This window comes from Chenopodium quinoa, unplaced genomic scaffold (genome assembly GCF_001683475.1).
Source record: "Chenopodium quinoa cultivar QQ74 unplaced genomic scaffold, ASM168347v1, whole genome shotgun sequence".
NCBI classification, from domain to species: Eukaryota; Viridiplantae; Streptophyta; class Magnoliopsida; order Caryophyllales; family Amaranthaceae; genus Chenopodium; species Chenopodium quinoa.
The window spans coordinates 2,780,651-2,801,543 of NW_018745286.1; the positions used below are offsets into that span (position 1 = coordinate 2,780,651).

Sequence of the window (20,893 nt, forward strand, 5' to 3'; positions counted from 1 at the left end):
TGTTTGGGAATTGGGTGTTTGTAGATTCGAGGATTTGTTGGTTAGTAATAGAACCGGAGGCATTTAGGGTATCTTGTTGGCTACCTTGGCTAGAATAAAAATTTAGTGGTCAAAGAAATTAGGTGGGAATTGACCAAATTGTGGAAATTGGTTTAGTGGTGGAAATTGGTTTTGTGGAAATCCGGGCATATTATTAATGTTATAGGGTTGAAAACCGGAAGTACCATCGTGCCTAAATTGTTCAAAGCCTAGGGGGATGTTACCGGGGTCATTGGTCGGACTTGAAATTGGGGGGGGGGGGGTAATTGGATTAGGTGATTCCCTAGACCTATTACCACAGGCTTTCCTAGAGGATGATGGGTTGTTTGTGTTTGGTGATGCCATAATTAACAATAATAATAACTAATAGCAACAATTTTAACAATAATAATAACAATAATAATAATTACTAACAACAATTATAACAATAATAATAACAATAATAATAATTAATAACAATAATTATAACAATAACAATAACAATAACAACAATAATAAATTAAGATTAGTTTAGATCTTACAACCGTACTTCAACGCTTTCCACTAATTACGATTACGAACTTTTAATTATTTTCGATATTAATAAATAATAATTAGAGAATATAAGAGAATAAGAGATTAAGAGAATTAGATATTAAGAGAAGAGATGAGTTGAATTGTGATTTGGTGAATGAAAATTTGGTATTTATAGGCAAAGAGGGGAAAAGAGCTATTTATGGCCGTTAGAAAAAGGGGAAGAGCAATGGCCATTAAGCAACAACAGCTATAATTAGAGTCGTTAGTGGCGTGCCAGGCCGGGCTGGCACGCGAGCCAAGAGGCGGGCTCGTGCCGGAAATTCACAAACTCTGTCCGTGGCACGGCCCACGGCACACCAGGCGACGAACGTGCCAGGCCGAGTCGTGCCGGGCCACGCTGACTTTCGTGCCGGGCCGGGCCGTGCCACGCCGACTTTCGTGCCGGGCCGGGCTGCCCGCAGGCCAACCTGGCCCGTGCCCAGCTTTAAGACTAGCTATATAAAATTTTGGAAATATGGAAATTTTCATTTTTTTTTGTTTAGCTTTTAGGGGTAGTTTGAGTAATTTAAAAATTGGACACCAACTTTTTACTCCCCCGTGGCTTATATAATAATTATCATGCATCTATTAACTATTACTAAACAAAATATGCCGGCATCATTAAGGGACACATGTCAACTACTCATGAAATTTTTTCTCGCCAAAACTATTTTTGACATCATCCTTTTTTTCTCTCTCTTTTATTTTTTTTTATTTTTTTATTTTTTCTTTCTAAGTTCAAGACTAAATAAATACAAGTACAATATTTCTATCAAAATTAATTAATGAGATTATGATTACGAGTACACAGTTATTGACAACTATTTTAAACAAATAATAGATATTTAATCCGTGCAACGCACGGGACTAAACTAGTGTTTCTAATAAGTTTACTGCTATTGAAATGAAAGTTATTCATTTAAATATTTTTTATTCGCTTTTTTTATATAATTAATTATGCATCAATATCTAGGTATATGTTGTTCAGTCAAAAAACACTAAGCAACACGAGCTTATGACCTTAACAAGTTCAGGCATACATCCCATGTCTAGGATTCCAAAAGTGATAATTAATCGTAAAGTAATTCCTAAGAAAGTGAAAATCTTAATATTATCAAGAGATTAAAAATTAGATTTTCCTTGATTCACGCATAAGACTAATTATGAAAATAAACCAGAAGCCATACGTAACTGATAGACTACTTGAGCAAAATTAAAGAAAATAATTAAAATTTCAATCATTAAGTAATAGAGATTCATAGCTAAAAGAAAAAATTCAAATTTCTCACTTAAAAAACCGGACTACTCCGTAATTCTCTTTGGTTTAAGATAGGCCCTGATCATATATGTACTGATTTAAAAATCCGCTCTCTGATCCCGCCTCGATAATTTAAATATACTGGTTCTACAGTTCAACTATTTGCAACAGTGTTTCAAAGGAGTGAGCCAAAATTTGAACCTCCGAATCCTGCTTATTCTCCACCTTCATACCCGATACCTCCTTCATCATCACCACCACCACCACCGACTCAACACCTCCGGCCGCCGTCGCCTTACTCCGACCACCTTCTTTTTCCGCCGGCATTAATCTCTGCGTTTGTCTCTCTCAAGGTTAGTTTTCTCATTTCTACATTTTCCTTATTCGAGTAATTTAGTTTTAGGGTTCTTCGATTTCATAGTGTCCTGAATTCATTTGTTGATATTTGATGTTGATTTATGTTGAAATGTGGACTGATTTCGCCCAAATTGAGGTATTTTATGTAGTTTAGGGAATTTGTTTTCAAGTAGTAATCTATTACGGAGTACTAGTTTGTTTGCATTATATTTCTGGAATTTGAATTAAATTTTTTTCGTTTTCTATTAGGATCATGTAAGCAAAATGAATAACTAAATATTGGAATTTTGAATAGTAATCTGGAAATCGATATATATTTCCCTAACAATTGTAGATGAGACAATTATTTTGATGTAGAAAATAGGCAATCTGTCAGAAAACTATGAGAATTTGTATGTTATACAAAAATTTTAGAAATACTTTCAATACAGGCTTATCTAGAAAATAGAGGATGATGAAACCATTAGGATTTTGTCAGATATCTGGCTATATGATATATTTTGAATGAAAATATAATCGTTATATCTATAATGAAATTCGGCAGTTAATGAATTTATCAATCTAGACTAAATTTGCAATGTAAATCACATAGCTTCAATCATGCTGGTGAACAACATTGAAATTGTTGTCTAAAATGTAACTTTTTCGGTCTTAACATAGATGCTATGTTTTGACTTTCACTCGCGCTAATTCATAGGTTGTCTAAAATGTAACTTCCTTTGTTTTAACTTAGATGATGTATTTTGACTTTAACTCGTGCTAATTCATAACTTTGGTAGTTAAGGTGTGTTCTCTTAACCTTATTAGACCTGAACTTAAGTGAAGTTATATGACTTTATTAAACTTATTAGATCTTATTAAACTTATTAGATCTTATTAAACTTATTGGACCTTATTGAACTTATTGAAACTTATTAGACCCGATTGAACTTATTAGACTTTATTGAAACTTATTGGATGTTATTATTAGACTTGATTAAAACTTATTGGAATTTATATTTAACTTATTGGAAGTTATTAGACCTTATGAAGTATTTAACTTATTGGAACTTATTAGACCTTATTGAACTTAATAAACCTTATTTAAGCTTATTAGATCTTATTAAAGTTATTGGACCTTATTGTAACTTATCTAAACTTATGTGAACTTATTAGACCTGAATTTTATAAGGTAAAAAAACATGCCCTTAATATCTCTAATTATATATGTAAAAGTTCTAAAATTCTGACATTCTGTTAATATAAAGGAAAAATTAACTGAAATAATCCCAACTTTGCTCGATTCGCCCAAAATATTCCAATTTTTGATTATTTTTAATAATCCGAACTTTAATACAAATTTGCTTCCAATGGTCCCAGGTGACCTGTTAAATAGGTAATTTTTTTTTTAAAAGTTAATGTACACATGTCATCACGTGATTGGTCAAAGATAAGTTTAATTTTAATTTTTTTTGAAAAAATTTTAATTTATGTTATTGGTTTAATTAATTAACTAACTTAAAAATATTATTAAAAAAAACAACCAATCCAACCACCGCCGCCCTTAGCCTAGTCTTACCCCAACCACCGACTGTCGGCGCCTAGCTGGCCTATTCCCCCTATCCCGCCGGCTCATTTCCCCCCTCCCTCGCCGGCGAAGCCCACCCCACCCCTCTCCCCTTTCCGTTTGGTTTTTAGGTTATGTTGGGTAGGGTTTTGGGTGCCGGCGAATAGGGGAGGGGTCGTTTCGGGGAGGGAGGCGCGTTTATGTGGTGGATCGGGGAATGGGGAGGAGGGTACCGCGTCGCGATGGGGAAATTTGGGGAAGGAGAAGCAGCGGGCTGCTAAGGTTGTTCGTGGAAAGGGGAAAGGGGATAGGGGTGAGGTGAGCTTCGTCGGCTAGGGAGGGAGGAAATGAGTCGGCGGGGGAGGGGGGAAATGCGTCGGCAGGATCCGCCACCGGGGAGTAGGCCAGCTAGGCGCTAGGCAGTGGTGGCTTATTTTAATATTTTAATAGTTTTTTAATTAATTAATTTTTTTTTTTAACTTTTTAGTTAATTATTTTACTTTATTTTTGACCAATCATGTCCTAACACGTGTTAGGTGACTTGTTATAACAAGTTTTATAATCAGTTGGGGCCATTAGAAACAAATTCATATTAAAGTTTGGATTATTAAAAAATAATCGAAAGTTGGGATTATTTTGGACGAATCGAGCAAAGTTGGGATAATTCCAGTCAATTTTCCTAATATAAATTGAGATTGATCCAAGTGCATTTTACAAAGTCACATTATATTAGGATAAATATAAGGTCAAAGTTAGTGAGAGGTTAAAGCATAGTATCTATTTTGAATCAGAGGAAGATTTTAGTAAATGACATCAAGTCGAGTCTATTGGGCTCTATTCCTATCATGGTTTTTTCTTTTTTTTTTTTTTTTTTTTTTTTTTTTGGCCTAACTGAGAGGCCCTGGCTCTTAGGTCCAAAGAAGGAAAAACTTGTGTTCATGAATATATTTAAAAGATTATCTACTCTTTATATTAAGTTTAAGTCTTTCTTTTGGAAATGTTCACTACAGATAGACTCTAGTGAGGTTGGTTTTGTAGTTAAGACACAAGTTCAAGGTTATATATTTTATAGACTAATTTTTGGTGTATTTATAGAAGAGCCTTATACATTTATTTATTGATCACACTGCCATTTGGGTGTTGGAAATTCCGGATATTTCTGTTTTTCACATGGTGTAGACAAATGATAGAAATGATAGTTTACACAGAATGTTTTGGTTTCGTAAATTTTCAGAATCTCTGTTTCACCCAGTTATAAATGAATGGTATGTTACCCTCTGAGAAGAACTCACTACCTCACTGACTAAACTCACGCATAACAGAGACAAGAACACCAGCAAAAAGGTTGATGATTGATTGATTGAAAGATAAACGGTAGCTTCAGCCTACCACTCCAAAAGTATCTTCAGGATACTACTCTCTATTTCAATTGTCTAATCTCATACCCCTCTCTCTAAGACAAACATTCTTATACATACAAGCCTAGGCTATATTGCCCTTAATTACATTTGTCTCATTCTACTGCTACTTTCTGCTCTACTGTCACGCTGCTCCACTACTTGGTGTTGTTGGTGTGCTCCTCCCTTCTTTCAGAGTTGCAGCCCTTAACTACTCTTGTCCTCATGTGGTGGAAGTGCTAAGGTATTGGCTGCCTTCCCCCTTCTCTGATAGTACAGCTTAATTGGCGGTTTGGGCTTAGGAATTGGACCGTTAGCTGGGTCTATTACACCCTCTTCCTGATCACCAACAGTCTAGTAGGTTTTAAATCTGACTGTACATGATATGTTGTTTGCTGATTATATGCACAGTATACATTCAATGCTGCTCTAGAGACTAGAGAGTATTTTTTAGTGCATTTTTATGTTGGTATAATAACTTGTGATTATAATGTTTGGAAGCTTGTGAAATCCCTTTGGAGCGAAATTATGTAAATAAATTTGCCTCATTTCATCTTAGTTGCAGGTTTAACAGGCAACATAGGCAGCCAAGTTCATGGGAGTGTTTCAATTTACAGCAATAAAGAAAGTCTCAGTGATAATGAAAACATGTTAGGAGTGTGCCATATCTTATTGTCGAACCACAAAAAATGAAGAGGAGCAAAAAGGCTGGTGGGTACAATTTGAGGAAAAGCTTGGCTTGGGACAGGGCATTCTTCACTGAAGAAGGTATTCTTTGGGTTGCCTCAAAGGATGACTTTTATAGTTACCTCTAAAGAGACTGTTTTTGGACTATTTTGTTGATTAAATGACTGGTCTTTCTCTCAGGTGTGCTCAATGATTCAGAGTTATCTTTGATTAGTGGAACTATAGATGGTACAGATAGTCTTTCTGTCATAGATGAACATGGAAAAAATTCAATGCCTGCGAACAATGGCACAGCGAATTTGGAAACTCTTGAAGTAGATCTTTTTAAAGAATTGCCATCTGGTTACCCTAACAAAAGAAATGCTACTTGTGGTTCACCCATGAAGCAGGATTCCGTAAGTAGCGGTAGTCTAACTTCAGCTTCCAATGTCAGTATCTATTTTTCTGCATTGTTTCTGATCTATTCTTGCTAGAATGCATCCTAAAGAATTATTTTTTGTATTTTGATATGTACAGTCCACACAAAAGGTTGCCCCTCCCAGCCATGGTCTTAAGAAGGCTGTATGTAAAGGGGAAGTTTGCTCTTCTCCGATGACGTCTGTTTCATATCCTTATAGTGCTTTATTATAAGAGCCTGTATTTGTATTATTTCATACATTACAAGTGCGAAAATAGTGGTCCTTAACTAATATATTACTCAGAAGAGACTTTCAAATACAGGAACTAAACCAATATCAACAAGAAACTCAAAAATTCCTAAAGTTTCAGTTTTAAAGAAAAATTCTTCTGTGCCTTCTGTGACCACTATTCATAGTGCAGCAGGTGGAAGCAGCTTGATCCCTCAACCAGGTTTATTAACTTTGCCTTGGTACAATTAATTTTTGTGTGTGAGACTCATATTTCTATCTCTGCATTTGAATGAACTTTTTTCAGTTTTGTTTTAGTATACAACAAGCCACCCTTTTCTTTTTGAATTTTAATCATCTTGATCATCTGTATTTCATTTTTGGTTTCACCACCTCACTATTGAAGTTTAGCATTATTTCTTCCCATTCTGCAGCCCGGAAAAGTCTAAGCTCAAAATTATCATCAAAAGTCCAGCATACTTCTAATGCTGCAATATCTAGTTTGGAGTCAGTATCCAAATATAATAAGCCTGCTGCTGATTTGAAAAATGATGTGGTGAGAATATGATGTGTAAAGGTTTTGTTGAGTAGCACTGATTTATAAGCTTATAGGAATTTTGACATTTAATGCGTGAGCACAATTTTCCACATAGGTCAACTCAGCTTTGCAAAGGCATTCATTGATGAGTCAAAGAGCTCCAAACACCACCAAAGTAAGCAAATTTTCCGAAAACAGTTCAGTTCAGGGTCTCCTGAGTGCTGTGGCTGGTTTGGTCAAGTCCACTGATGAAACAAGTAGCACTGCAGCCTTGTCCCATGTTCAATTTGATAATGCTGATCTTAGAAAAAATGTACAAGTTCAAGGATTAAAACCATCAGGATTACGAATGCCGTCACCATCCCTTAGATTCTTTAGTGAGGTATAAAATAAGCTTCCTAAAAAGCATTCTTGTTCAAGCCTCTTAGAAATTAATTTTTTACAATATAAAAGTGCTCTTGAACCTTTATGTGGCTAACTTTGCACTCTAATCCATTCCAGACAAAGATACCTGCTTCAAATACCTTATCACAGGTTAATAGTAAGCTGCCTAACCTCCTTGAGTCTACTATCTCAACTTCAAGGAAATCTGAAGTTGCAGATCATAACCATGACTTCAAGCGTACACAACTATTACATGGAGCCCCTGATGTTGATGCAATGGGAAAAGCAGGGCTGTGCTCACAAAAGACAGATAAATGCTCCACTTCATTAATTGTTGCCCCTAAAGTGCATTCTGGCGTGATACAAAAAAATTGCTATCAGCAGGCAATTGAAGTTCAAACTTTAGGAGGAGACAAGACTTCTGAATCGACAAAGGATGAGCAATCTAGATGTGATTATCATGACACGTTTGAAATGCAATATGAAGGCCAGGTGTCTATTTCTTTGCAGGTTGAAGAAGAGGCTAGTAAGGATTGCAAATCAGTGTGCTCTGATATAGAATTTGAGGAACCCAGCTATAATAAAGATTTCATTCTCTTACAAGAAAATAGATCTATCAGAAGTGAGGCGGATGAATTCCATGAGTCTTGCCCTGAAGCTCAACTTGTTAAGCCTTGTGAAGCAATTGCAGAAATTCAATCACAGCAATTAGAAGTGGAAGTCAATTCAACAGCCGCGAACAATGATGCTACACTTGAATCACAAACCAATTCAATTAGTCATTATGACAATTTGATGTTGGCCCCTGATAGCAACCCATCAAGCAGAATTGTTGATGATAATAGAACTCCTGATAATGATTTAGATCAAACCAACAGTGAACGAAGCATGAAGGAGCAGGTTGCTGAAAGAAATTTGCTTGTAAATGACAAGTCTTCAATAAAAGTGGTCGAGGAAGGCTCTGCTGTTCCAGTTTGCACAGATAATGTTATGGCTGACAGCAAAATTAGTGGGGTAACAGATATCTGCAATGCAAATTGCAGCGTAGCGGGTGACTCAAAGTTTGAATGTGTAGATGATGAACAAGACGAAGTAATATATGATTGCAAGTTGCCAACCATGAAGCTCAGTGAAAGTTCAGAAATGCAAGACAAAGAAATTGATAACCATGATGTACAGCAGAGAACCTCTGCAAATTATGATACCAAAGAAATTTGTGCTGCGAATTTGGAAGTTGTAGAGATGGCCAGTCATTGTGCTTCAACTTTAACGGAATTGTTGAATGAAGTTCCTGTTAAAATTGATTATTTGGGCGACTCAGATCAAGGTGAACGACAGTCCCAGTCTTCTAAATGTGGAATATCTGGTGATTATGGTTCTGTCCTTGATGCTTCAATAGCTAGTAATCAAGACACAAAAACTACTAAAGACTCATTTGCTGAGGCAGACAAGCAGCAGGTCTTGAATAAAAAATTGCTTGCCAAGGAAATGACTCTCCAGAAAAATGAGGCAGACTTGAATCATAGTACAGTGTCAGAAGACAGTTCTTACAGAATAGGTCAATCTAACAACCACATGGAGGATGTGAAGGACCAAATTGATTTGCTTAGCAGTCTTTCCAACAACGGCAATGAATCTACTCCTAAAATTACTCATCTGGAATTTCAATCATCAGGATTGAGATGCAAGTATCAGTTGGTAGTAGCTGTAGCCAATTCTGATCCAGAAGAATATCAATGTCCGGTAAATAACGATGAAATATCACCTCAAGAAGTTTTGATGGGAAAAACTTTTGATGAGTGTATTGTATCAGCTGAACAAGGGTGCAATCTCTCACCAAGGGAAGCTAGGCTGAATTTTTCCCAACATGTTGAGAATATAACTGATGAAAGAACATGCAATACCGAAGCTATAGATAACGAGGATGCAGCTACAAAACAGTAAGTATAGTAGAGTTCTTGATGTCTTATACATAAGTTGCTCAATGTCTTATACTAGTCCAATATTCAGGACAGAAAACCAAAAGTCAATGAGACCACCACCAAATGTTGTTCCATTCTCAGATGAGTGGCTTGCTGTAATTGAATCTGCTGGAGAGGTAAACCATTTTAATCATATAGTTAGACTTGAAAAGTTCTGTATTTATTACAGTCATGGAGACCAGTAATGCACTCGTCTTTATTAATGTACGTGTTTCACTATGCAGTTGCTCTTAAAAATTCCATTTAGCTTGTCATAAGATTGCTGTAATATATCTTATTGGTCATAGTTCTAATCTAACACTATCTTGTCTTTTGCTAGTTTCTAGATGGAGGACCTTCATCTACTATTTTTTTTTATCCCCAATCCTATGTTTGACACTTTTACTGAATGTGGTTTAATAAATAATACATATATTTTAGTATTTGTATCGTATATAAAAAGATATAAAGAAAATGTTCTGAAAGTATGTTAGCAAAACACTAATAAAGTTCAATAGAACATTTAACTTTCCTTCCCTGCTGTCTGTGGAGAGCTGAGTAAAAATAGGAATTATTTGACATGTTTCCAGAGTTCAGTTGTATTTGAATTCTTAAAGTGTAATGTATCTGAAACAGCAATGAGACAGTTCTTTGTCTTCTAGTATTTGATCTTTCCTCAACTCAAATTTTCAAGTTATCCTCTTAATGCTGCTTCATTGTGGCAGGAAATTTTAACGTTGAAGACCGGTCCTGTAAAACATTCACCTCCCGACAAGTCAACACTTGAACCTAGTCCATGGTCACCGGTATGAGTCTCCTGATCGTCGCCTCTCTTTATTGAATATTGATGCAAATATAAGACATACGGCTTGAATGGTTAAACGATGATATCTAAATCCATTGGCAATATAATTGGGGTGTAAGACATGGTGCTTTGCTTCATGTGTCCTAATTGCTCAGTATGAAACTACTACTCTATCAATGCCTGCATAACTTTCTATGCTTTAGCTCCTGCTTGGTCTATTTTTATCCTGTGGCTGATTGATCAATGCAGCTCTGTTTCCCTAAACTCCTTAAGCAACTATACCTTAAAAAATGAAACTATGACTTGTAATCATTATACCCTGGTGCTTTTGCATCATTTTCTCCTCAATGCTAATTCTGGCAGAATTGACAAGCAGAAACTCAATCATTGGCAAAATGTAAGCTGAATTGCTAGTGACTCATTAGTTGTGTACAGAAGGGTATAGTTTCATCCCTAACACCCACAAAGTTAGCTTAATACCTTGTGTCCTTGTGTACTGAAGGAATTAATTTCTGTACCAATTTTTTCTTTAATTGTATTGTAGAGAAATTGATAGTTGGAGACTTGGAGTCACCTAGGACCAGCCACCAAACCCTCAATTTCTGTTTTAAAAGCACATTCTTCCACTCTCAAGCATTCTTCATTTTTCATTTTTCCTGATCTACTCTCTTCCCAATACCTGAAAATTGTTCTATATTCAAAGATGTAAAACCTGAATGGTCTACTCATACCACCAGTTGCTTTCACGCATATGGATAAATGGGAGAATGATCTGACATCAATGGATTGAGATAATTGGATGTAAATTATTTAATTCCTTTTGAAGCTGACTTGAAATTCTATTAATTACTTTTTTTTTATTAAGACTTAGAATAGTATACACCCCAACTCTAGGTTTTAATGACCGGTGACCAGCATATATCTCCTTATTAAAGAGTCTGGCTTTGCTTTCGAATTTTAAGGTATTCTTACCATTTGATGTCTGAGTTTTAAAAAATGTTGAATTCTAAGGTATTCTTACCAGTTGAAAGGTCAATTTTTGTGCCTGCACATTAAAGAATTTGAATTATCCTAAGTAGTGCACATCTTGTTTTAGATAGAGCTGCTTTTTTTAAAAAAAAAAAATTCATCAAAGGTGGTATAATGTATATCTCATGGTGCGGTGCCTTTCATGACCTAGGCCCCTCTTGGTATTGTTCTAGAACATCGTGTTCTTGTCTTTCTTTCCTTTGAATAACTAAAAAAATCCTTGCTGCTTTGGTTAAACCACGAAGAATACAATCTATAACCTTTTCTTTCCTTGCATGGGGTTAACCCATATCTTTCACCTCCTTAAACTTTTTTGCAACTTAGTCATTGTTACCCATCTGACAAAATTAATTGAAGCTATGCTTGGAATTTGGAATCACACCTCTAATATGCCGCAATGGCTCTCTTATAGATGAGTTTAGCATTCTTTGATTCATTTTCTTAAGAAAGGCTTTAGCATTCTTATAATCTACAAGTTCTCTTTATATTTCCTCCTATACTTACTGGTTGGTTATATCATATTAAAGCATTGCTGTTTTCTTAGAAAAAAGATGATTGATCTAAATTTGCAATTTTTGGAAACTGTTCTTACAGTTCTGGTATTGTTTTCAGGTGAAACGGGTGATTGGTCCTTTTGACTGCACAAAATACACAAATGCTCAACCTGATAACATCAACTAGGATTTGTTTATGTGCTAACTGTTGTACAAGGTGCTAACACCTTACCACGTTTAGAATACTTGATTTTCTTCAACATTCTATTCGTTTACAGCTATGACTATGGATTCATAATATTTTTCTCAAAAATTGCCCCCTTTTCCTTCCATTCTTTTTTCTTTAACAACAAAAGGTGATTAAAAGGGACATTAAATTATTTCAATTTTTATATTGAAATAAAGAAAAACGTCAAAAAACATTGTTCAATGATTGAACGTTTGGTATGAAATAAGGATAAAGATAGAGAATTGATTGATTTTTCCTTATCTCTTGTTTGGTGCCTTTATGAGTTAAGAAAATGAGGGTTGTAAGTAGGGGTGTTAATCGAGCGAGTCGATCACGAGCTAAGGGGTGCTCGACTCGACTCGAAATCTTTTTTCATGTGCTCAACTCGTGCTCGTTAAAGTTTCGTGCCAATAAAACCTGCTCGACTCGTGTTCGTCAAAGTTTCGAGTTGAATTGTCGTTAAAATTTTGGCCCTTCTAAAATTATAGATCTTTATTGTTTTTTTTTTCCATTTTATATAGTTTTCATTTAATTATTTCATTTATTATTAAAGATATACTCTTTCTTTTTTTATAATATAAAGGAAAAATTACTTTAAATAATACCACCTTTCATCCGTCCGCTAAAAACAAGTCGACCTTTTGATTATCTCTAAATAATACCACCTTTGGGGGGTGTCCGCTTTAAACAAGCTATAACCTGTTGGTAACCTGATTAATAGGTTATATGGACACGTGTCATCATTTTATTGGTCTGAATATATAATTTTTTTTAACTTTTTTAAAATTATTCTTTTTGAAAAAAAAAAACCACCCATCCCCATCCCCCTCCCCCACGACCCAGCCACCTCCTCTCCCCCTCCTCCACACGCATCGACTCCACCGACGACGGTACGGCCGGCGCCCAGCTCCACCACCACCGGTCGTACCACCCCTTTCCCCTTACCCCGACTTCGCTTGCCCCTGTATTCGAGTCGTACCGGCAGCCCAGCCACCACCATTGAAGCTGAAGAACTTTAAAAGCTTGTAGAGACAACAATGGAGGAAACTCCATTGAAGCTCACGTATAAGCTTGAGGACAAAATGGAAACATGCTCATTTCTTCACCAAAACGCATAAAATTGGAAATTAAAACACTCACATTACAATATACAATAGTTTGGTACCAAGAATTATGCAAGTAACATCACCAAATGAAAACCCCCATTCTGATTTTACTTAAGGTTCTTCACAAAAAAATTTGCCCAATTCCCCCCCCCCATCGGAATCGCCCCCCTCCCCTTCCCCCACCCTGAATCGACCCCCCTCTCATTCCCCCACCCAAAACAGCGTTGCTGGCTGCTCTTTGTGGCATTGCTGGCTGCTCTGTTTGTTGCAATTGGGCTTGCTGGTGCGGCTGGTTGAGGTAGGTGATGTGAACGGTGATTGGTGATGCGGGTATGGGTTATTGCGGTTGGGAAGTGATTGATGCGGGTTGGCGATTGCCTTTTGGTGAGGCTGGTGCTGCGATGGGGAGTGAGGAAGCAGCGAGTGGAGTGAGTGCGTGAGAGGGAGATGCAGGGCTACAGTGGGTGAAGGTTGCTGCGATGGGCTGGTGGCGCTGCAAGCTAAGGTGGTTGATGGGGGACTGGTGGCGCTACCATGCTAAAAGGGGGGGCTGATTTCTTTTTTTGTTTTTTTTATTTTGTTTTTTGATTTAATTGTTAATAAATCATAATTAAAGTTGTTATTAAGAGTTAATTACATTGTTAAATGAATTTATTAAAAAGAAAAAAAAAAATTTAACCGGTTATTCAAGTTGTAGGTAAAATAACTTGTTTAAAGCGGACACCCCCCAGAGGTGGTATTATTTATAGATAATCAAAAGGTCGACTTGTTTTTAGCGGACGGGTGAAAGGTGGTATTATTTAAAGCAATTTTTCCTAATATAAATTAACTCTTATTAAGTACTCCCTCCGTTTCATAATACAATGTCTCTTTGGGTTTTTACGCGGGAATTAAGAAACTTATAAATTCCTTAAAACTAATTATTAGAAGTACATATGTGAATGTGGGGTTAGAGAAAGATAGAGTGAAAGAAAAAGTAGTTGGAAGTAATTGAAGAGATAAAGAGAGAAAGTGTTGGAAATTGATGTTAAAAGTACAAAAAAGAAAAAGAAAAAAGATGACAACTCACAAAAACGAGGGTACTAATGTCAAAAAGTACAACCTTTGAATAGAAAGAGGCATTGTATTTTGGTTTACTCAAAAAGGAAAGGAGACATTGTATTATGAGATGGAGGGAGTATCAAATTTGTTCATGATAATAACTTTGTTAGTAAATTCTACTTGGGTCCAATTTGCTTTAATTGGGTCGATCCACAAATGATTTAACATCAAGCCCAAATAAGGTTCAACTATCCATACACATGCCAAGTCAGTCAAAGGCCCGGTCAACATGGCAGGCCCATTTGACCTCAAGGCCCAATTTATCCACTTGAGTAAGGTATAAAAGCCTTGACTTCTCTCTCTCAATTTATTCACTTCAAGCCTCAAGCATTAACTATCTTGCATAGCTTTCTCTCTCTAAACACTGTACTGACTTCGGCATCAGAGGGGCCTTCCTCAGCACAACCCCCGAGGCCAGTTTACGTGTGGTTGTTGTGCAGGAAACCCTCGTCCCAGTCATCACTTGGGCCGAGTCCAGTCTTCATCCCACAAGTAAGGTCCAGACGAAGGACCTATTGTTTTCACCCGAAACAATTTGGCGCCATCTGTGGGGAAGACATTAAAATACAAGCCAAAAATCCACCATCTTAGCAACATGACTAAGAGCAGAAAGAGTGCCAAGAGCACCAAAAAGAATGGTTCTTCTTCCTCGAAGAAGGTCCCAATTCCATCTTCACCCTCGAAGAAGGGACCACCTTCTTCATCATCTTCCTAGACCACCTCGTCGGGGAACGTTGCCTTGGATAGGTCACCTTGCAACACGGGTCAGCCGTTCAACTCTTAGCGGCCGAGCCGGTCAAATGCTAGGAGTCCAACTCCTAGCCACCATTCACAATCTCGCCCAATGGGGACGCCACAAACGAGCCCCACTTCGGAGGAAATGGCAAGAGCCCTTGCTACCTTCATGGACTTCATGAAGGCTCAAGCGAATCAGCATCTCCCACCTCCTGCTCCCTCGGTACACGTTGACTCCATAGAGCAGCCAAGGTACCTAAGGAGGAGAACATGGCAGGAAGAGGGAGAGCGAGTTTCATCTTTCAAGGAGCTCAAGCATTGGGACGAAGATACTTAGAGAACTGAACGGGAAAGAAAAGGAAACCCACAGTTCTTCGAGGGGTCCGAACCCCAAAGCTTCAAAAGCATCAACACTGCATCCACGCGACAAGAGTATGCTCGCTGAAACGTTCACAAACGTATCGGCCCTAGGGAGGGGGGCGTGCACAATCGCATCACCTACCACGAAGATACTGTACCGTCCTAGCCGAGTGCGGAAAACCACTTCTACCTCTCTGAGAGGGGGAAGCGAGGTCCCAGCAGCTGGGATAAGGGAAAGGCAGTGATGGGTCCTTTCAGTTCCGCATTCAAGAGCTGGATTCTGGAAGAACATGTGCCGACGGTGAAAATCCCGGCACACATCACAGATGATGGTACTTCGGATCTGAAGGAACACATTGCCTACTATGAGGGCCACATGTACCTAAACCTTAGGTCCGAACCGACCTGGTGCAAATACTTCTCGACCACTCTAAAAGTTGTTGCACAAGCGTGGATCACCAAAGGAGTGAAGGAGGGTTCGATAACTGGTTGGAAAAACCTTTCCAACAAATTCAAGAGCAAGTTTTCTACGGCAAATCTCCGAGAGAAAACAACTGCACAAGGTGATGAGTCTGCAGCAAGGGGAGGACGAAAGCCTCCGAGACTATTTGACTCGCTTCAGCAACGAGTTATCTAAAATCATAAGTTTGGACCAAGGGCTAGCCATTTTTGCGCTGCGGAACGGGCTATAGGCTGGCAAGTTCCTCGACTTCATGGTCATGCATATCCCGCAAACTCTGGAGGAAGCTCTTGATGCTTCGGATAAGTACATCCGAGCCGAAGAGTGGAACAAAATCAAGTCCCAATCTAAAACTGCGACTGGTAAGGCAAAAGGACAATAGTCCGAGGGAGGGCCAAAGGAAAAGGAAGGCGAAATCCTCAGAACCGTTCTCGGCGATCGAGCCGAAAAAAGAAAAAACCCCATTTGTAAGGAAATACGAATCCTACACTCCTCTCGCTCTTCCGCGTGCTAAAATTTACAGCATAATGAAGAACGGGAGAAGTAGAAGAAGCTGAGGCCACTTCCATCGTGGCATCAAAATAAAAACAAAGACCGATGGTGTGAGTTCCATGAGCCTCCTGGAAATCACATCGAGGATTGTATCTAGCTGAGAGATCAAATCGAGGATATAGTCCGAAAGGGTTATCTGAAAAAATATCTCGCGGATCGCTGCGAAGAGAAAAAAATCCGAGCAAGACTCTCGGCTGCAACTGGATTTCAATTGGAAAAGACAATCTGCAGGATAAAGAGCATCCTGACATCCTTGTCATTTCTGGGGGAACGAGCTCCCGAAATGCTCGGAAGCACCACTTGAGGGTTTAACCCATCAAGTCAACCATGCCTCCATCCGAGGTCCACAGTCTCTAGTGCCGAGCATTACGTTCACAGTCGAAGACTGCTGGGGGTGGCATACCCCCATGATGATCCGCTAGTAATCATCACGGGGATCGCTAACCACAACGTTTGGCGAACCCTCGTTGACGATGGCAGCGGAGCAAACATCCTGTTTTGGGATGCTTTCGACCAACTGAAGCTGCAGTCTAAGGACCTAAGTCCGGCACCCTACTCAGTATCTAGATTTAACGGTTCTGCGATATATCCGGATGGGAAAATCACACTTCCCGTCACCATCGGTAGAGATCGAGCAGCTTGGAACGTGATGGCCGAAATTTTGGTCAGGGACGTTCCATCTGTTTATAATATGATCATGGGGAGACCCATAATCCATCAGATTCAAGGAGTGGTCTCCACAAACCATCAAATGATGATATATGTTTCTAACGAAGGCCACAACGAAAGAATTCAGGGAAGCCAAGAAGTTGCCCGAAAATGCAAATACCTCAAGCCATCCAAAGACACTACAAAAAAATAGACATTTAGCAACAGGTCAAATCCATTGCTAGATTGTACTTTTCTGTCGCTAAATATAGGTAGCGACAAATTTTGAAACAGAATTACTCCGTTGGTAAAACTGTTGTCGCTAAATGAGACTAGCGACGTTTTATTTGTTTTCCGTTGCTGAACTTAGCAACAGATTTTTATTTCCGTCGCTGGTTTTAGCAACGGATTTTTTTTTCCGTTGCTGGTTTTAGCAACGGATTTTTATTTCCGTCGCTGGTTTTAGCAACGGATTTTTATTTCTGTCACTGGTTTTAGCAACGGATTTTTATTTCCGTCGCTGGTTTTAGCAACAGATTTTTTTATCTGTCGCTGGTATTAGCAACGGAAAAAAAAATCCGTCTCTAAATTTAGCAACGGAAAAAAAATCGGTCTAAATTTAACAACAGAAAAATTATTTTGTGTCTATATGTAGATGCTATTCGGTTCGACCTCACTCGGGTCAACCCGAATCGGCTTTGCATGTAAGACTCCTTAAATCCCCAATCTCAAGAATCGTAATAGGTAGGAGTCGAACCCGTGACCTCATAGTCACATAGTGAAACTCTTACCAACTATACCAAATATTATTTGTTTACTTCTATGCACATAATTGATAATAAGTGAAAGAAAAATTAGAGACGGAATTTAAAATCCGTCTCTAGTTTAGAAACGGATTTTCAAATCCGTCTCTAGTTTAGAGACGGATTTTAGTTTATATAATTCGTCGCTAAAGTAATATTTTACATAATTCGTTTTGAAAATAATTTAGAGACGGAATTAAAAATGCGTCGCTCATATCAGCAACGGAAAAATAAAATCCGTCTCTAATTTAGCAACGGAATAAAAAATCCGTCTCTAATTTAGCAACGGAAAAAAAATCCGTCTCTAAATTTAGCAACGGAAAAAAATCCGTTTCTACTTTTGCAACGGAAAAAAAATCCGTTTCTAATTTAGAAACGGATTTTCAATTCCGTTTCTAATTTAGAGACGGATTTTTTAATTCCGTCTCTAATTTAGAAACGGAATTTTTAATTCCGTTTCTAAATTAATTTAGAGACGGATTTTTTAATTCCGTCTCTAATTTAGAAACGGATTGAATTCCGTCGCTAGAATTTCGTTTCTATATGGACATTTTTTTGTAGTGAGAGCGTCGTGAAGACAAGGATGATGAGGAAAAAGAAAAAGAGAGAGACCGAAGCACCAAGAAGCAGAAAGGCTTAAGTGCTTCGGCCTTAGGGACCCCTGCCCAAGAAAAATCTAAGGGGAAAGGAAAGGCTGGCTCCTCATCTGAACCAAAAGATTCGGAAAGCTAGCCGAAGTCTAGGGCGCCTGCCGACATCGACAGCAGGCCAGATTATGAAGAGTCCGGTTTCAAAGCAATGGAGTTGGACCAGCAGACTGAGTCAATTGAGTTGATCGAAGGAAACTTAGAAAAATATGTCAGCATCGGGCTCGGACTTCATCCGAACATCTGAGTTGAACTTATCCAACTCCTTCGGGATAACAGAGATGTGTACGCTTTCTCAGCAGCAGAGATGCTTGGGATTGATCCGAACCTCATCTCCCACAAGCTGAACGTCAACCCCACCTGTCGACCGGTTAAGCAAAAGAAGCGGAATTAATTCGCTAATAAGAACCGAGACATCGCAGCCAAAGTCAAAAAACTTCTGGTTGTAGGTTTCATCGAACCCTGGCAATATCCAGAATGGCTGGCAATGTAGTGATGGTTCAGAAGGCAAATGACACCTGGAGGATGTGCGTTGACTTTACGGACCTAAATAGGGCTTGACCGAAGGACTTTTATCCCTTGCTGAGGATCGACTAGCTAGTCGACTTGACAAGTGGCCATGTTCTGCTTAGTTTCATGGACGCATTCTCGGGGTATCATCAAATCTTCATGCACCCCGGCGACCGAGCAAAAACGTAATTCGTTACGAAGGCCGGGGTGTACAACTATAAAATGATGCCATTCGGATTGAAAATGTCGGGGCAACTAATCAAAGGTTGGTTGATCAGGTCTTCGCCGAGCAAAAAGGCCGCAGCATGGAAGTCTATGTTGAAGATTTCATCGTCAAAAGCAAAGAGGACAAAGACCAAGTCGCGGACCTGGCCGAAACCTTCGCCACCCTTAGAAAGCACCAAAAAAGCTGACTCCGAAGAAGTGTGTCTTCGGCGGCGTGAAGTCAGGCAAGTTCCTAGGCTTCATGGTCAGCAAAAGGAAGATTGATGCCAATCTCGCCAAAGTACAAGCAGCGCATGATTTTCCTGAGCCAAAAATAAAGAGGGATGTCCAGCGCCTCACTAGGAGAATGGCAGCCCTGTCCAGGTTCATCTCCAGAGCCTCAGACAAGGGGTTACCCTTCTTCAAAGCGTTGAAACTCCTAAAAACCAAAGAGCTTATCTGGGAAGATGAGCAAAAAGAAGCCTTCAAGCACCTCCGTGAGCACCTGGCTCAACTCCCAATGTTGGCTCGCCCAGTTGAAGGAGAAACTTTATACTTATACGTGGAAATTAGTCCTGCCACCATAAGCGCGGTTCTGCTGAAGGAAGAAGACAAAGTCCAGAAGCCGATCTACTTCGTCAGCCACACTCTGACGGATGCCGAGACCCGCTACCCTCTGCTCGAAAAAGTTGCATATGTAGTAGTGGTAGCCGCTCGAAAGCCGAGGCCCTATTTTGATTGTCATCAAATAGTGTTCTTAACTAATCAGTCGCTGGAAAAAGTCTTCGGCAAAGTGGAAAAATCTGGTAGGTTGGCAAAGTGGACCTTTGAGCTCAATAAATTCAGCATCAGCTACCAGCCGAGGATAGCCATTAAGGCACAAGCTTTAGCAGACTTTCTGGCCGAATGCATGCTCGTACCAGGAAATGCTAGACGAAGAAAAGAAGACCTAGACCATTTTTACGGATGGATCCTCAACCGTAAATGGTTTGGGGGCGGGGATAGTACTTACCTCGCCTGAAGGCAAGTCCTTCGAGTATGCACTTAAATTTCATTCCGAGTTTCGAACAACGAAGCAGAATATGAGGCAACGATTGCTGGCCTAGAGTTGTGCATATCGTTGGAAGCTGAGCATGTCTTGAAAGGAATGGTGTCCTTCCAACAAGTGTATTATTCTAATAGAGGGTTCAGAATTATTAGAAGCTAATTCTTCAGTGAGGTCAAGTGATCAGAATGCCTAAGTGGAGGCCGCTTCCGATCAGTAATATTAATGTACAATTAATATTACAGCTTAATCTTGACTGAACCCTTCGGGTCGAATCCAATCGAACAACCGATCCGAGACGACGAATCAATCCGAAGGATTTGATGAGTCATCAGAGTATTACGAACAAAGACGTCGGATATCGGGCTTAGAGCGTCAAGACCGAGCGTCACAAATTCAACAAGCGAGAAGTTCGAGCTAGGCCGTAGCCTCACATTGGCCTAGCCATGCAAGTGCTAGGCTAGCTCGAGCTAGCATGCGCATCGCAATGCTAGCCGCAAGCCTAACATGCATTGCGTGCTAGGCCAAGCGTGCTAGCATGACTGGCATTGCTGGCCGCGAGCATATTAGTAGCTAGCGCATGCTAGCGTGCTAGTGTGCTGGGCCATGCACCCAGCCGCAAGCCTACCAAGCATCGCAACATGCTTGGGCCTCGCACAGCACACCACGCAGCATCGCAAGCCATGCGTGCGTGTGTGTAGTTGTGCGTGCTAGCAATGCCCGCAAGCATCGCAGGCATGATGCCTTGCGTGCTTGCTAGCATGCTAGGCCAGGCACCCAGCGCATCGCTAGCCAAGCACCCATCGCAAGGCTAGGC

At 39.3% G+C, this 20,893-nt stretch overlaps 1 protein-coding gene across 4 annotated transcripts; it reads left to right on the forward strand.

The window, feature by feature from the left end:
- Window positions 1-1,757: 1,757 nt before the first annotated feature.
- LOC110711983 lies at window positions 1,758-11,989 on the forward strand. Of its 4 annotated transcripts, none has more exons than XM_021890421.1 (10): window positions 1,758-2,205; window positions 5,712-5,920; window positions 6,020-6,267; window positions 6,356-6,688; window positions 6,900-7,021; window positions 7,119-7,385; window positions 7,505-9,327; window positions 9,398-9,485; window positions 10,074-10,154; window positions 11,795-11,989. In XM_021890421.1, the coding sequence occupies exons 6-10, from the start codon at window positions 7,149-7,151 to the stop codon at window positions 11,861-11,863; spliced, it is 2,298 nt and encodes a 765-aa protein (XP_021746113.1). In that variant the 5' UTR covers window positions 1,758-2,205; window positions 5,712-5,920; window positions 6,020-6,267; window positions 6,356-6,688; window positions 6,900-7,021; window positions 7,119-7,148; the 3' UTR covers window positions 11,864-11,989. The 4 variants fall into 4 exon arrangements, 3 of the variants coding, with proteins under 3 accessions (XP_021746113.1, XP_021746115.1, XP_021746114.1); XM_021890423.1 differs by having other exon boundaries at window positions 6,020-6,234; XM_021890422.1 differs by having other exon boundaries at window positions 5,718-5,920.
- Window positions 11,990-20,893: the final 8,904 nt, after the last annotated feature.